At 43.3% G+C, this 13,748-nt stretch overlaps 1 protein-coding gene across 1 annotated transcript in view; it reads right to left on the bottom strand.

Annotated features, from left to right (window-relative positions):
* TNFSF13B (TNF superfamily member 13b) overlaps positions 1–13,748 on the bottom strand; it is an 86,116-nt gene that overhangs the window by 26,646 nt on the left and 45,722 nt on the right. Inside the window, exons 2-5 of the mRNA XM_025874784.2 lie at positions 8,631–8,690; positions 8,274–8,465; positions 5,713–8,132; positions 5,521–5,608 (exon numbers count right to left, since the gene is read on the bottom strand). Coding sequence (XP_025730569.1) covers positions 5,521–5,608; positions 5,713–6,060 — 436 coding nt within the window. The 5' untranslated portion in view covers positions 6,061–8,132; positions 8,274–8,465; positions 8,631–8,690. The remainder of the gene's footprint in view (positions 1–5,520; positions 5,609–5,712; positions 8,133–8,273; positions 8,466–8,630; positions 8,691–13,748) is intronic.

Here is a 13,748-nt window from a genome sequence, read left to right as displayed (position 1 = left end):
TAGTCTTAATTGGGAATATCTCCAAATACACTTAGGGGCTGAAAAGTGAACTTTTGGCTAATATGAGCCATTTGGCAATTCTTTGATCCTGGATTTCCCCACATTTCTGTTTGTTATATTATAATCAGAAATTATCTTATGAAACACAGAACCCTAATAAGACCTCCATTTGAAACACAATTAAGAAAAACAAAACTGGAGCCAAATACCCAAACTGTACAACTACTTAAGAGCAGCGTTTACCCTTGGAGGACGGGAGGAGCACCAAGTGGGCATGTGGGCTGATGGTGATGTCCACCCCTTCATCTACCACTGTTCATTTTGTGAATACTCACCAAACAATACCCTTACGATCTGTGTCCTTTTCCGTATGTAAATAATACTTCAATTAAAACCAAAACATTAAATAAAACAAGAAATCCACAAAATTAGTTAGACAGGTTGTTGAATATGAGTTTCTCTGTGACTCTTCAGTGAGCCCAAATTGTACCTCTACCTGGTGAACCAGGAAAGTCTGGGGCGAGGGGCCCCCAAATTCTCCCAGCAAGTCCAGCCTTGCTATCCAACTCATTCTTTGGTGAATTAGTTGTTTTAAATATCAAGTTAAAAAATTGCATAACACGGCCTCCAATCAAAACCTGAGAAATGAAGAGGTACAGCCGCTTTGGAAAACAGTGTGGTGTTTCCTCAAAAAATTAAAAACAGAGCTACCCTATGACCCAGCAATTGCACTCCTGGGTATTTACCCCAAAGACACAGATGTAGTGAAAAGAAGGGCCATATGCACCCCAATGTTCACAGCAGCCATGTCCGCAATAGCCAATCTGTGGAAAGACCCGACATGCCCTTCAACAGATGAATGGATAAAGAAGATGTGGTCCGTAGATACAATGGAATATTACTCAGCCATCAGAAAGGATGAATACCCAGCTTTTACATCCACATGGATGGGACTGGAGGAGATGATGCTGAGTGAAATAAGTCAAGCAGAGAAAGTCAATTATCATATGGTTTCACTTGGAGGACATTAGGAGAAGGAAGGGAAAAATGAAGGGGGGGGACATCGGAGGGAGAGACGAACCATGAGAGACTACGGACTCTGAGAAACAAACAGCGTTTTAGAGGGGAGGGGGGTGGGGGATGGGTTAGCCTGGTGATGGGTATTAAGGAGGGCACGTGGAGCCCTAGGTGCCTGGAGCACTGGGTGTTATACACAAACAATGAATCATGGAACACTACATCAAAAACTAACGATGTACTGTATGGTGACTAACATAACATAATAATAAAAAAAAAAAGAAATACGGGAAAATCCCCCCCTCCAATGATGCCAGATCACTGCATCTTACTTCATAGTGAGCCCAAAATCGAGCAGCAAAAATTCACAGAACACCTACTGTGTACAAGTATCATGATGAATGTGCCAAAGACACAGGACCCAGAGCACAGAAGCCTCTCCTCTTTAGCTTGACAGACAGGACACGTACAAACCTCCCCCAGGTGATCTATGTAATACCAGGTGTGCTGTGTGCTGAGGACGTGGGGCTTTCTAGCCCCACACACTGGAGTTTACTTACAGATTGAACAAACACACAATACAACTGAAGTGCCTGCTGAAATTTAGGCTCGATTTACAGAGAAATAAAAATGGGCAACATTCTGGAGTGTTATTCAGCAGTACTTAGCTCTGAACCTTTCTGACATAGTTATAAAATGACAGAATATGCAGAAAGCAGAGTATCCTAAAAACAAAATCTAAAACAATACTATAATTCTATTAAGTATAAATCCAGTAAGTGTGTTGATGTGGCTTAAAACTAACCATGAGATTGATCGAATGCTGCATTATTTGTTGAAAATTCTGTACATTTTTAAACAGTTTAACAACCTATTTGAAAATCCCAGGACTCCAAAATCACAACAAAACGTTTTTTACACTTAACTATGAAAGAAGAGTAAAACCTATACAAGGAAAATTCTATCTAATCGGGAAATTTAAAATTTGATATTTAATAAAGATATTAAGTGTTCCTGGATATATAAAATTAAACCATGTAAAAATTCCATTTTCTTCTTCAGAGTTACAATTTTTATAAAATTCCAACAAAAAATGTCAATGGTTCTAGGATGTATATAGAAAATTAATAAATAAGAACATGAATGGCACACTTTGAAAGTAACAGGGACAACCTAAAGTTTTTGAGTCTTACTTAAAATAAATCAGAACTAGGGGCGCCGCGGTGGCTCAGTCGGTTAAGCGTCCAACTCTTGGTTTTGGCTCAGGTCATGACCTCAGGGTCTTGTGATTAAACCAGAGCCAGAGTCAGGCTCCCTGCTCAGTAGGGGAGTCTGCTTCTCCTCTCCCTCCCCCCACAACCCCCCCAGCTCATGGTCTCTCTCTCTCTCTGAAATAAATACACAAATAAATATCGTCAAAAAATAAATCAGAACCAGAATAGAAATGAAAAAAACAAAGAAAGCTGCATAGATTCAAGCAGTAGTTTTCTCAATTCCCAAAAAAAAGACAGTACCAAACAGACAAAAAAAAAAAAAAAATCAAGGAGTTTCAGACAAACTTCTTGGTTATGGACACATTAATTTTGTAGTGCTAAACAAAATACATTTTCCCTGCACAAAAGGATGGCGTCTAAAACAACATTCAAGCCAGTTTCATGAATGAGGAATAGTAAATAGGACCTGTCACTGAGGTTCTCCTCCTCAAGCTTTCCATCTCTGATCTATGAATGTTATGAGTGTGTGTGTGTGTGTGTGTGTGTGTGTATAGAGATGCACTGTTTATTGCATATATATGTTATCTATACATATGTATGATAAATTCACATACATACTATATCTTTGTACATTACACAGATATATGTACTATATAAAAGGTCTATAAAAATCTCAGGCAAACCATGATAATGACAATAGCAGTTACATCTGGACTTTGGAAGCTGGGTAAATTTTGATTCACTTGATAGAATTTTTTGTTACTTTCCAAACTTTCTAACAATTACAAATTACTTAGGGAAAATTTTTAATAAGCATATAACTTTTGGATGCCATAAAATCATAAATTTGTAAAAATTTGCACATGTTAGGAAAATTTAAAATATAATAGAGAGTATTTTGGGGACGTGGGACTCCAGGAGTTAATTAATTTCTTACTCAATGTCCTTTCTTCTTAAGTCTGCTATAAAGAGCCCGTATCCTCTCTGTGATGGTAAAGTTAAGGTTTATCTGTAAAACTAACGTGCAGAGGCTGGGGAACACTAGCATGGAGGTTGAAGGAGACTGACGCACTGTGACCCGACCAGATATTAAAGCTCATTATATTACAAAATGCTTAAAATATTTTATTTAATACAGATAAATAGAATAATAAATCAATGAAAAAACTGTCCAAAATAGATTCGACTATATATGAGAAACTTAATATAATACAATAAGCTTTCGAATGCAAACAAGTTAAAAAGAATCATCCAATAAATTTAGTTGAGATATTTAGCAGTAATTTGGAAGGAAAAAATAAAAGAAGAAAGGGGAAGTTAAAGTTAGTAGACATGATCTACCAAATGAACGCCAGGAGGATTAAGGAGTTAAGTACCAAACTAAAACACTACGTTAGATAGAAGTCAAAGTAGCAGCGAATACAGTAGGCTATGTAAGAGATTATGAATAAATACATTTTTAGCTTTAATGCATTAGAGACGATCAAAAGGAAAAGTTTATCACATTAAATACACAGATGTAAAATCTCTGTAAAAAAGTTAAAAAAAGCAAAATATTGTGAAAATATTTACAGCAGAATTTTGATAGGCAGAATGTCTAATATAGTTTCTTCAAAATTACAAAAAAAAATTAGGACAAATGAGGGAAGTTATAAATAAAAATTAGCAGAACATAAAATTAGAAGTTATCCAAATATGCAGAAAGAAATTCTTATTTGCAAGCAGGCAACAAATTACATCTGAGATACTGTTTTACAACTACTAAATTAGCCAAAATAAATTTTAAAAGATAAAATGCTGTAAGAATGTGGAGAACTTGTCCACTGCATTTCTGACTGCATCCATTTATACCTCATTTTGAAAGCAACATGGCAAGAGGCAGCGAGGCTGGTAAAGATGTTCATCCCCTTTAGCTCTGATAGTCTATCTACAGAACTTATATGGAACATATAATTCCTCAGAAACAAGAGATCTGCACAAAAATTTTGGAAATGGTCACGTTACATAACTGCATGATACAGCAAACTAATATGGAATTACTTAGAAATAGGGAAAATGCTTATTGTATAATGATAAGTGAACACAAAAATATACTATATGCTATATTTTTTCAATTACGTAGGAAATACAGATGACAAAAGGCAAAGTATGAAAATAATTTATGTGTTAAAGTATACTAAAAGTATTAGTGTTTCCTAGTTTATATATGTTTCAATCCAACTGTTTCTGATAATTGACACAAAGCATATGTTAAAATCACGGTCTTTATGAAATAGGTAAGAATTTTGTCCATGAATAAGGCAGTTAGTGAAAAATACGTTTCCAGCCAGAGCATCTGATGTGTGTGTGTGTGTGTGTGTTATCTCACAGAAGAGCACCTAGTCAGTAAGTCATGCACTTCCCTTCACAAGTGCAAACTTGTATGTACAGAACTACACCTGTTCTGCTCACCTCACAGTCAGTGTGAAGGTTAAGGACACAGTAGCCGTGACAATAACTATCCCAGCACGTGCCTGCCCGGCACATTCTGTGCTCCAAACATGTTCCTTCAAAATAAATAAAAGAGAAACAATACCAAGGATTTCTTAAGGTGTGCTGCTACTGAATGTAATACAAATACTGCTTTTCATCTTCGAAATGCATGAACTAGAGTCGAGCATTGAGGGATGCCCTGCCCAATCCGAGGTTTCAGGGATCTGTAAGACTCTGGAGTAAGTGGGACATGAACAAAGGCAGGAATCACTTAAGAACTCTTACAAGATCATAAACTTGTGGATTTCCTGGAAAAGCATTAAAATCTCTGCATGTGTGCATGTGTGTGTGTGTAAAATGAACTTTTTGAAAACTAAGGCAACAAATCAAAGAAATCACAAACGCACACCTGCTGCAATATGAGCTTCCCTGGGAGGCAGGGCACGCCATGCGCCCTGAGGAAGTGTTTACCTTTACCTGGCCTTCTCTGACTTCGGTAGACAGAATCTACGCTAACATGCGGTACTTTCTTCCTGGAGGGCTAGACAAGGTTTCTGACAAAGGCATGATCTGTGAGACTATGTGGCCCTTTCCTCCTCCGCTCTGCTTGTGGGACAGGACAGCCCTCAGGCTCTGCTCACTGAAGGACAGAACGTGCTGTGCACGGGCTGTGCCCGGAAGCCCCCTCCAGTTTAGATGCAACTTTCACAGTCTCCGTGTACTGGCCCACTCTCGAGCCCCCAGAGCAGAGGCCATCCTCCACACCTGTGGACGCCAGGCTCCCTGACTCGTAAATGCCTCTGTGCCCGAAACCTACCTGTTTCTTCTGGACCCTGAAGGGCACGCTTGTTCCTGCTGCTTTGGCTGGAGTTGCCCTCTCCTGCAGCGGGTGGTGCGAAGATCCCCTAAGAGAGAAACCCCAAGTTACTGCAAAGACATCTGAGGTGCAGGAGGCGGCAGTGCGGGGGGAGCCCACGCCTGGGGCTGCAGCTGCTTGCTGCAAACTCACTTTCAGAGCCGAGGTGACAGCTGGAGCCTTCCGCACGGCTGCCCCGGGGGCCGCGGCTCCGGCCTGGGGGGCGCCTGGCAGCCGCTTTGCCTGGTGTTGCCGCAGCTCCGCCTGGAGGCTCCCCAGCTCGGCCTGAAGGGCGGCCACCCTGCAGAAAGCCAGCACCGAGAGGCAGCCGGCCATCAGGGCCAGCAGCAGGGTCACGGCCAGCAGCGCTCCATCTTTGGAGAATGGGACAGAGGGGCTTTCCTTCAGGGGGGGGATGGAGACACACTCCCTCAGTTTCATTTCTTCTCCCCTCTCCAGGCAGGGAGAAAGGCGTGACCGCTGGCCTGCACAGCCATCCATGGCACTCCTGGAACTTTGGAGGTTCGGGCCTTTCGAGTGAGCGAGCGCAGGGAATGGATCATTTCCTGTGAGCTGTGCTTGCTGGTGTCCTGCACTGACTCCAGGGCCTGGCCCTGCTGTCGCCCGCAGGAGAGCTCTCCTGAGCCTCCCACCGTCTGCCCCGCTGCATCCCGGCCCCCACTGTATGATAGGTCTTCCTGGCACTGGCCCTTCAATCCGATTGCCCAATCATTTCCTCATTTCACTTTCAGTTTTTGTAAGAATTTTAATGGCATCTCAAGACACACACACACACACACACACACGCACATACGCATACACGGGCCCCGTGCATCCTCCGGCGTGTCGGGACGCGAGGTGTGGGCTGGTCCACTGGGGAGAGCCCCGCGGCCGTCCAGGTGCGGGACAAGCATGGCAGGGCTGCCCCACTCGGGGCCACATGGCTCCGGGCGGCAGGGGGAAAAGAACATTGAGGTTCCTGGTGCTGTAATAAAAATAATTAATGTGAAGGTCAGATAAGCTAAGTGGCAGCCCTGAACTGTACTCAGTTGGAGAATGATTTATGAACGGTCTCTAGGTAGGAAACAGAATGAGACGTCCTCAGAGGAGGCACGGAAGTCCACTGGGGCATAGTCGCTTTATTATTGTCTCAGCAACGCAACTCACAGACTGTGACCGAATCTGGGAGGTGTATTTAGAGTCCATCGGAGGCGTTCTTTCTCTGCAGGGGATGCATTTTGAGGGGAAACCTGTGCGCGCCCTTCCTACTGGGACTGGCCACCCTGACAAGCCCTCCCACTGATCTGCAAGTGGTCGCTCACTGCGACGCGGTCTGGGAAACCCAGCCTTCTCTCCGGCTCCCAGTGCCTCCGCCCAGCCCCACTGGGAGCAGCATGCTCTCTCCCTACAGTCCTTGTTAGGCTGACTCTGCCCCAGCCTAATGGGCATGCAAACAACCTGACTCAGCCCACAGACACTTTGGCTTCCAGTCTCTGCTGCTGGACTTGGTCTGGCTGCAAAGACGGCAGTCCTGCCCTGTCTCGATGGCGGGCTTCTGGACGTTTCCCGGCTGCTCTGCCCCCAGCACAGGCGTGTGGTCAGGAGCTCACACCTCCACAGCGTTCCTGGGCATGAGCTGAGGCCAGGGACACATGACTCCTCTGTGTGCTCCGTCCCCCTCCCATTCTGTACCAGCTTCAAACAGCAAGTTGCAGAAACCGTGTGAGCAAGGAGAAGGGCTCCAGAACCAGGCTGTGACTCTCTCTGGGCAAAATACGTGGTCTCCTCATCTGTGAAATGGGAGGATGGCTGTCCCTGAGAATTCTAACAAGCCTCATAGGAATGCAGAACAAACTATATTTAGGCTGCTTCCATTTCTCATCCATGTTCACTCATTACGAGAAGTATTTTTATTGCAGACAGCACCACCGCAGACGTCTCTGTGCATGTCCCCCTGTAACGCCTGCAGGGGTCTGACAGCAGACACCTGCTGGGAGTCCGTACATCTTCACCTTCACCAGGAGCCACAGAGACCTCCCACTGAGGTGTGCGTGCTAGGGGTGATGTCATCAGACACTCATTTTTACCTATTAGGACTGTTATTTTTTTTCTTTGTGAGTTCTAAGACCTTTTTAAATGACTTTTAAAGAACTTTAGAAAAACTTCACAAAGTTCTTTCAGAGATGACCTTGGTCCCCCCCACATCAGCCGTTCTCCAATCTCTGAGGTGGAAGGACGTCTTCTCTGAGTGTGTGTCAGACATCAAGTGACTGCGTCTTCTGTCACAGCCCCTGTCACCAGGCCCATCTTGGTGACACACACTAGGTAACGTTCCAGAGAAAATGGAATTCGTTTGGGGACGATATTAGACCCTCTGTGTGAAAGTAAGGGAGACTCACTCAGGTTCCGTGTGTGTACGAGTGTTACCTACATACATACAGAAATAAAAGAATTCAAGGCAGAGCTGGAAACCCATCACTCTCTTCTTTCACTCAGGACACTTGCAGCCATTGCTTCTTCCTGGAAGCTGACCTTCTTCCACTTCCGGGGGGGCCATGCTTCTCCATATTCTGCTGTAAAAAGTCCAAAGACAGGGACTAATTTGATTGTGTTAGAGAATTAGCTCTGCCTCCGTCTCTCTTTGGGGCAGAGACCTTCATGGCCGACTGTCTCCAGAGAGAGCCACTGAGCAGCCTCCATGCAGGTCGACTTACAACACGTGTCTCATCTCGCACCAGGCAGTGGGCAACCCTAAGCATGGAGAGGGCAGCAGGGCGGCGGCCTCCCCGACCCACGTGTGAGCTCGTGGCCAAGGCGTGTGTGCGTCGCCCACAGCGATGCCACCACTGAACTTCTCCGGAGACAGGTAGAAACCAAATGGCAGTCATGTGCTCCTGAGTTTCTTACTAGAGGAACAAACGGAAGTTATTACTCCATAAATCGAGGATCTGTTTCCTGCTGAGGAAACGGTTTGACAATAATTTAACTGAAATTCTGTTCAACAAGTAGCACGCTATTCACTGAATAACATGCCATACCACAAGTTTATTCAGGGAAGGAAGCCAGCGTACCTGAGCCACAGAGTGTTCTCGGCCAGGATGGAGCTATTTTTACCCACTTCTTTTTCTCACCTAGAATAGAAAACACTCCTGTGTAATACAGCTCGACCAGATGTAATAAATGAATCCATGTTCCTTGTCCCATCCACTCAGGATTGGGTAGATGGGAACATGTGAGAGTATATGTGAAAAGAATTTAAGTTATGAGTTTATCCAAGGGTGTGAACCAGAGAATAAAACAAACATGCACTCTTTGGCTGCCTGCAGCTTATACTGAAAGCCTCAAAAATATTCAAAAAGCTTAATTAGAAACTTCTGGCTTAACAGTATTATGAAGAATTAGCACCTTTAGGACACCCCTCTTATACCCCTTCTTTGAGGACAAATTGTCTTTCCTGAGGATTTGGACCACTCAATCATGTAGACAACTCTTCTAGACATGTGGATGTAGCTAACAATTGATCTTGGTAAAACCGGCTTCCTAAAGTGCTCAAAATATGGTAAACAGCTGGATACGAATAATTATTACGTTTGAGAAAGAATCACGTTGTTTTCTGTTGGAAATATATATGCAGCCAGTGAAATGGATTTGTAAGGCTAAATGCTAATCACGTGGTAACTTAACTGTGAAGTAATGGTATAGTTTTCTGGTCATTTCATATACAAAAAATAACGTTGGCAATACTAATTCCTAATTCTCAATAGTTACATTAAAAATAGAAGCATGTGCATTTACGGGAGCCGAATTTGTGTCACCGTTGGGAAGAACATCCACTTTTGTTCAGTATTCATTTTCATTTGCAAATGCATCTTTAGTTTGTTGTGGGACTGCTTTCGGATGTAATGCTCTTGAGTAACAGTGTTTAAGGGTGTGCTTTCAAGAAATTTCTGTTGACTTCAATATATTTTCGATGATAGTGCAGTATAGTTTGCTCTTCTTTACCTTTATAATACCAACACGAATAAAATTTTCATTAGTATTAAGATGGATATGTGTCAGTCATTGCAATCATCTACCTATTTCATACACATGAATGAACTTGTCTGTGTCACATACACAGACACAGAACACACACTGACACCTAGGAGTACTTGAATAAAAGCTGCTCAGACTCAACCTGCCTCAAAAACATTGGGAGAAATGATAGAGTGATTCTACCCATGCAAGAAATATTACTCTCTGCCTGTAAAAATTAGTCAGGCAGAACTCACAAACATTTAAAATACCTTATTTGGAATTTCGCTCAATAAATGTTAGACGTAAAATGATGGAGGTGGGGAGTGCAGGTCAGACATGTCTGCATGCCCAACCAAGGCTACTTCACTACCTTAACAGACTCTTTCCTGCCCCAAATCTAGGAACTGATTTTTTTTTCTAACTTCTGCACCACTTCATTTTTTTTTTTTTTAATTTAAATTCAAGGTGCACCTGGGTGGCACAGTCAGGTAAGCATCCGACTCGACTCCTGATTTTGGCCCAGGTCATGATCTCAGGGTTGTGAAATTGAAACCCCAAGTCGGGCTCCACTCTGGGCGTGGAGCCTGCTTAAAATTCTCTCTCCCTCTGCCCCTCCCCCAATGCCTGCATGCGTGCACTCATGCTCTCTCTCATAATAAATAAATAAATAAATAAATAAATAAATAAATAAATAAATAAATAAATTTAAGTTAGTTCACATATAGTACAGTACTGGTTTCAGGGGGGTAGGATGTAGTGATTCATCAGTTGCATACAACACCAAGTGCTCATTACTTCAGGTGCCCTCCTTAATGCCTGTCACCCCATTACCCCATCTCCCCACCCACCTCCCCTCCAAGCAACCCTCAGTTTGTTCTCTATATTCAAGAGTCTCTTATGGCTTACCTCCCTCTCTGTTTTTAATCTTATTTTATTTTTCCTTCTCTTCCCCTATGTTCATCTGTTTTCTTAAATTTCTCAAATTCCACATGAGTGAAATCATATGGTATTTGTCTTTTTCTGACTGATTTATTCTGTTCAGCATAATACCCTCTAGCTCCATTCACGTCATTGCAAATGCAAGATTTCACTTTTGATGGCTGAGTAATATTCCAATATAGTAATATTCATATATATATGATATATATGATATATACACACACACCCCCCCCACATCTTCTTTACCCATTCATCTGTCAATGGACATTTGGGCTCTTTCCATAATTTGGCTATTTTTAAAAAATAATATATATATATATATATATACTTTTATTATGTTCAATTAGCCAACATATAGTACATCATTAGTTTTTGATGATCAACAATTCATTAGTTGTGTATAACACCCAGTGCTCATCACATCACATGCCCTCCTTAATACCATCACCCAGTTACCCCATCCCCCCACCCCCCTCCCTTCTGTAACCCTCAGTTTGTTTCCCAGAGTCTAAGAGTCTCTCATGGTTTGTCTCCCTCTCTGATTTCTTCTCATTCAGTTTTCCCTCCCTTCCCCCGTGGTCCTCCACTCTATTCCTTACGTTCCACATAGGAGTGAAACCATATAATAACTGTCTTTCTCTGCTTGACTTATTTCACTCAGCATAATCCCCTCTAGTTCCATCCATGCCAATGCAAATGGTGGGTATTCATCCTTTCTGATGGCTGAGTAATATTCCATTGTGTATATGAACCACATCTTCTTTATCCATTCATCTGTTGAAAGCTATCTCAGCTCCTTCCACAGTTGGGCTATTTTGGACATTGCTGCTATAAACATTGGGGTGTAGGTGCCCCTTCTTTTCACTAGCTCTGTATCTTTGGGGTAAATATCCAGTAGTGCAACTGCCAGGTCGTAGGGCGGTTCTATTTTCAACTTTTTGAGGAGCCTCCATACGGTTTTCCAGAGTGGCTGCACCAGCTTGCATTCCCACCAACAGTGTAGGAGGGTTCCCCTTTCTCCACATCCTTGCCAACATTTGTTGCTTCCTGACTTGTTAATTTTAGCCATTCTAACTAATGTGATGTGATATCTCATTGGTTTTGATTTGTATTTCCCTGATGGCTAGTGATGTGGAGCATTTTTTTCATGTGCCTGTTGCCCATTTGTATGTCTTCTTTGGAGAAGTGTCTGTTCACGTCTTCTGCCCATTTCTTGACTGGATTATTTGGTTTTTGGGTGCTGAGTTGGGTAAGTTCTTTATAGATCTTGGATACCAGCCCTTTATCTGATATGTCATTTGCAAATATCTTCTCCCATTGCATGGGTTGCCTTTTAGTTTTGTTGACTGTTTCCTTTGCTGTGCAGAAGCTTTTTATCTTGATGAAGTCCCAGTAGTTCATTTTTGCTTTTGTTTCCCTTGCCTTTAGAGACTTGTCTAGAAAGAATTTGCTGTGGCCAAGGTCAAAGAGGTTATTGCATAATTTGGCTATTGTTGATAGTGCTGCTATAAACATTGGGGTGCATGTGCCCCTTTGAATCAGTATTTTTGTATCCTTCAGATAAATACCTAGGAGTGCATTGCTGGGTGGTAGGGTAGAAACTGATTTCGCTTAGATGTCTGTCTTTGTGAGATTCTGACCAATTGCATGCTTAAATTGTAATCACTGAAATGCAGCTCTGGCGACTCCACATACATTGCCTTTGGTTGCTAAGCGTGGACGTACTAGTGAGGTTTCTAACAAGCAGATGGGGTGGGGGTGGGCTCATGAGAGAGAGTTCGTCATCTTTAAAGAGAAACCCAAGAAACACTCACTCTGTCACACGTCCTCACAGGACAACAGAGAATGGTGCCAGTAGTCTGCAACTGCTGAGATGCCCAGGCTGACAGGCTGAGGGTAGGAGAGCAGGGTCATGGAAGAGATCTGGTCTTGAACCCCGTGACTGCGCTGCTGAAGTCATCAATCTTCGTGTTCCATATTCGGGGACTTCTTATATTAAGTAATACGTTTTCCTTCTTCTTTAAGCCCACTTGCTACATGATTAGATGCTGAGCCTCCCAGAGACGTCCTAACTAATTCTGCTAGCTTGAGGATATTTATAGTCCTGCAATTAAAGACTTTTTGTACAGAACAGTTTTGAATGTTCTTTCAGAATTTTTCCACATGTCCACATTTTAAAAACTACAATAAAAAGAGAAAAGGTCAGCATCCACAGCTGGAAAAAAACTGATGCATTCATTAAGAGTCTTCTTCCCAGTTTTACTTAAAGTTATTTTTTTATAACTTCAGTTATTTCACAGTGTTAGGAAACTTAAGAAAACAAGACCTTTACAAGTGCTACCGTGTGGAGATGTAGGTCACAGATTGTCTTTTCTGTGTGGAACCAGAATACATTCAGTGACCTCTTTCCGAAGGGAAAATATGAAAGCAGAATTGTAGGTCTCTGTGTGGGGAGGGGAGCAACTCAAACACACAAAGGGGAGCCACAAAGGGAAACACAGTGTGAATCCATCCTTCTGTCCTTCCTACTGGCTCCCAGGGACCTGCTTAGGGAGCCAAACTGCAGGGGGGCCCAGAGGCAGCTGGATGGTAGTGATGCCTGGGGCTCTAACTGGTCTGAGACGGAAAGACGGTGTGAGGCTTTCCCGACAAGTGACGGTCTACAGTCTCGATGTGAGACGGGAGGCTCAGTGCTCTGTGCGTGAAGGGTGAGCAGAGAGCTGTGGTCCAGGCAGCGGCTGCCATCAGCCCCACAGGAGTGGGCCACGTTTCCTGGGCCCCTGAGCACGTATGAAGGAACTAGATGGGGACACTTAGTCCTCCTGGCCTGGGGCTGGGAGAATGGAAGCAGATGAGAGGAAAGGCGAGCCTGCCCTCATGCCTCAGGGGCAGACTGCAGTTTCTCTGCGGGCACAGCGCCAGCTGGCTTCCCACCAGCGGGGCTGACGAGACTGAAGCCATGCCATGCCTTTAAAGGATGCCAAGGACATGTTTAGGGAAGGTGAGTGGTCCCAGGAAGAAAGAGGACGCAGAAATCCCCCTGCATATACACAAAGGGGGTAGGGGCAGACAACATGAATTTTTTAAAATGGATAGGAGATTCAGTTGCAGGTAATTTTTTTAGGAACTGAGAAAGATTCCCATAATTTTCCAGTTAATCAGTTTAAGAGATGAATCCAAGGCAAGGATGGTCACTTCAGAGCTCTGAATTACTGGCCTGCAGGCCCGAGGGA

The sequence above is a fragment of the Callorhinus ursinus genome, unplaced genomic scaffold (assembly GCF_003265705.2).
Source record: "Callorhinus ursinus isolate GAN/ISIS: 27379988/994484 unplaced genomic scaffold, GSC_fseal_2.0 scaffold79, whole genome shotgun sequence".
Classification (NCBI taxonomy): Eukaryota; Metazoa; Chordata; class Mammalia; order Carnivora; family Otariidae; genus Callorhinus; species Callorhinus ursinus.
Note: the sequence above shows the minus strand (reverse complement) of the source record. Positions and strands in the feature narration are given on the sequence as shown.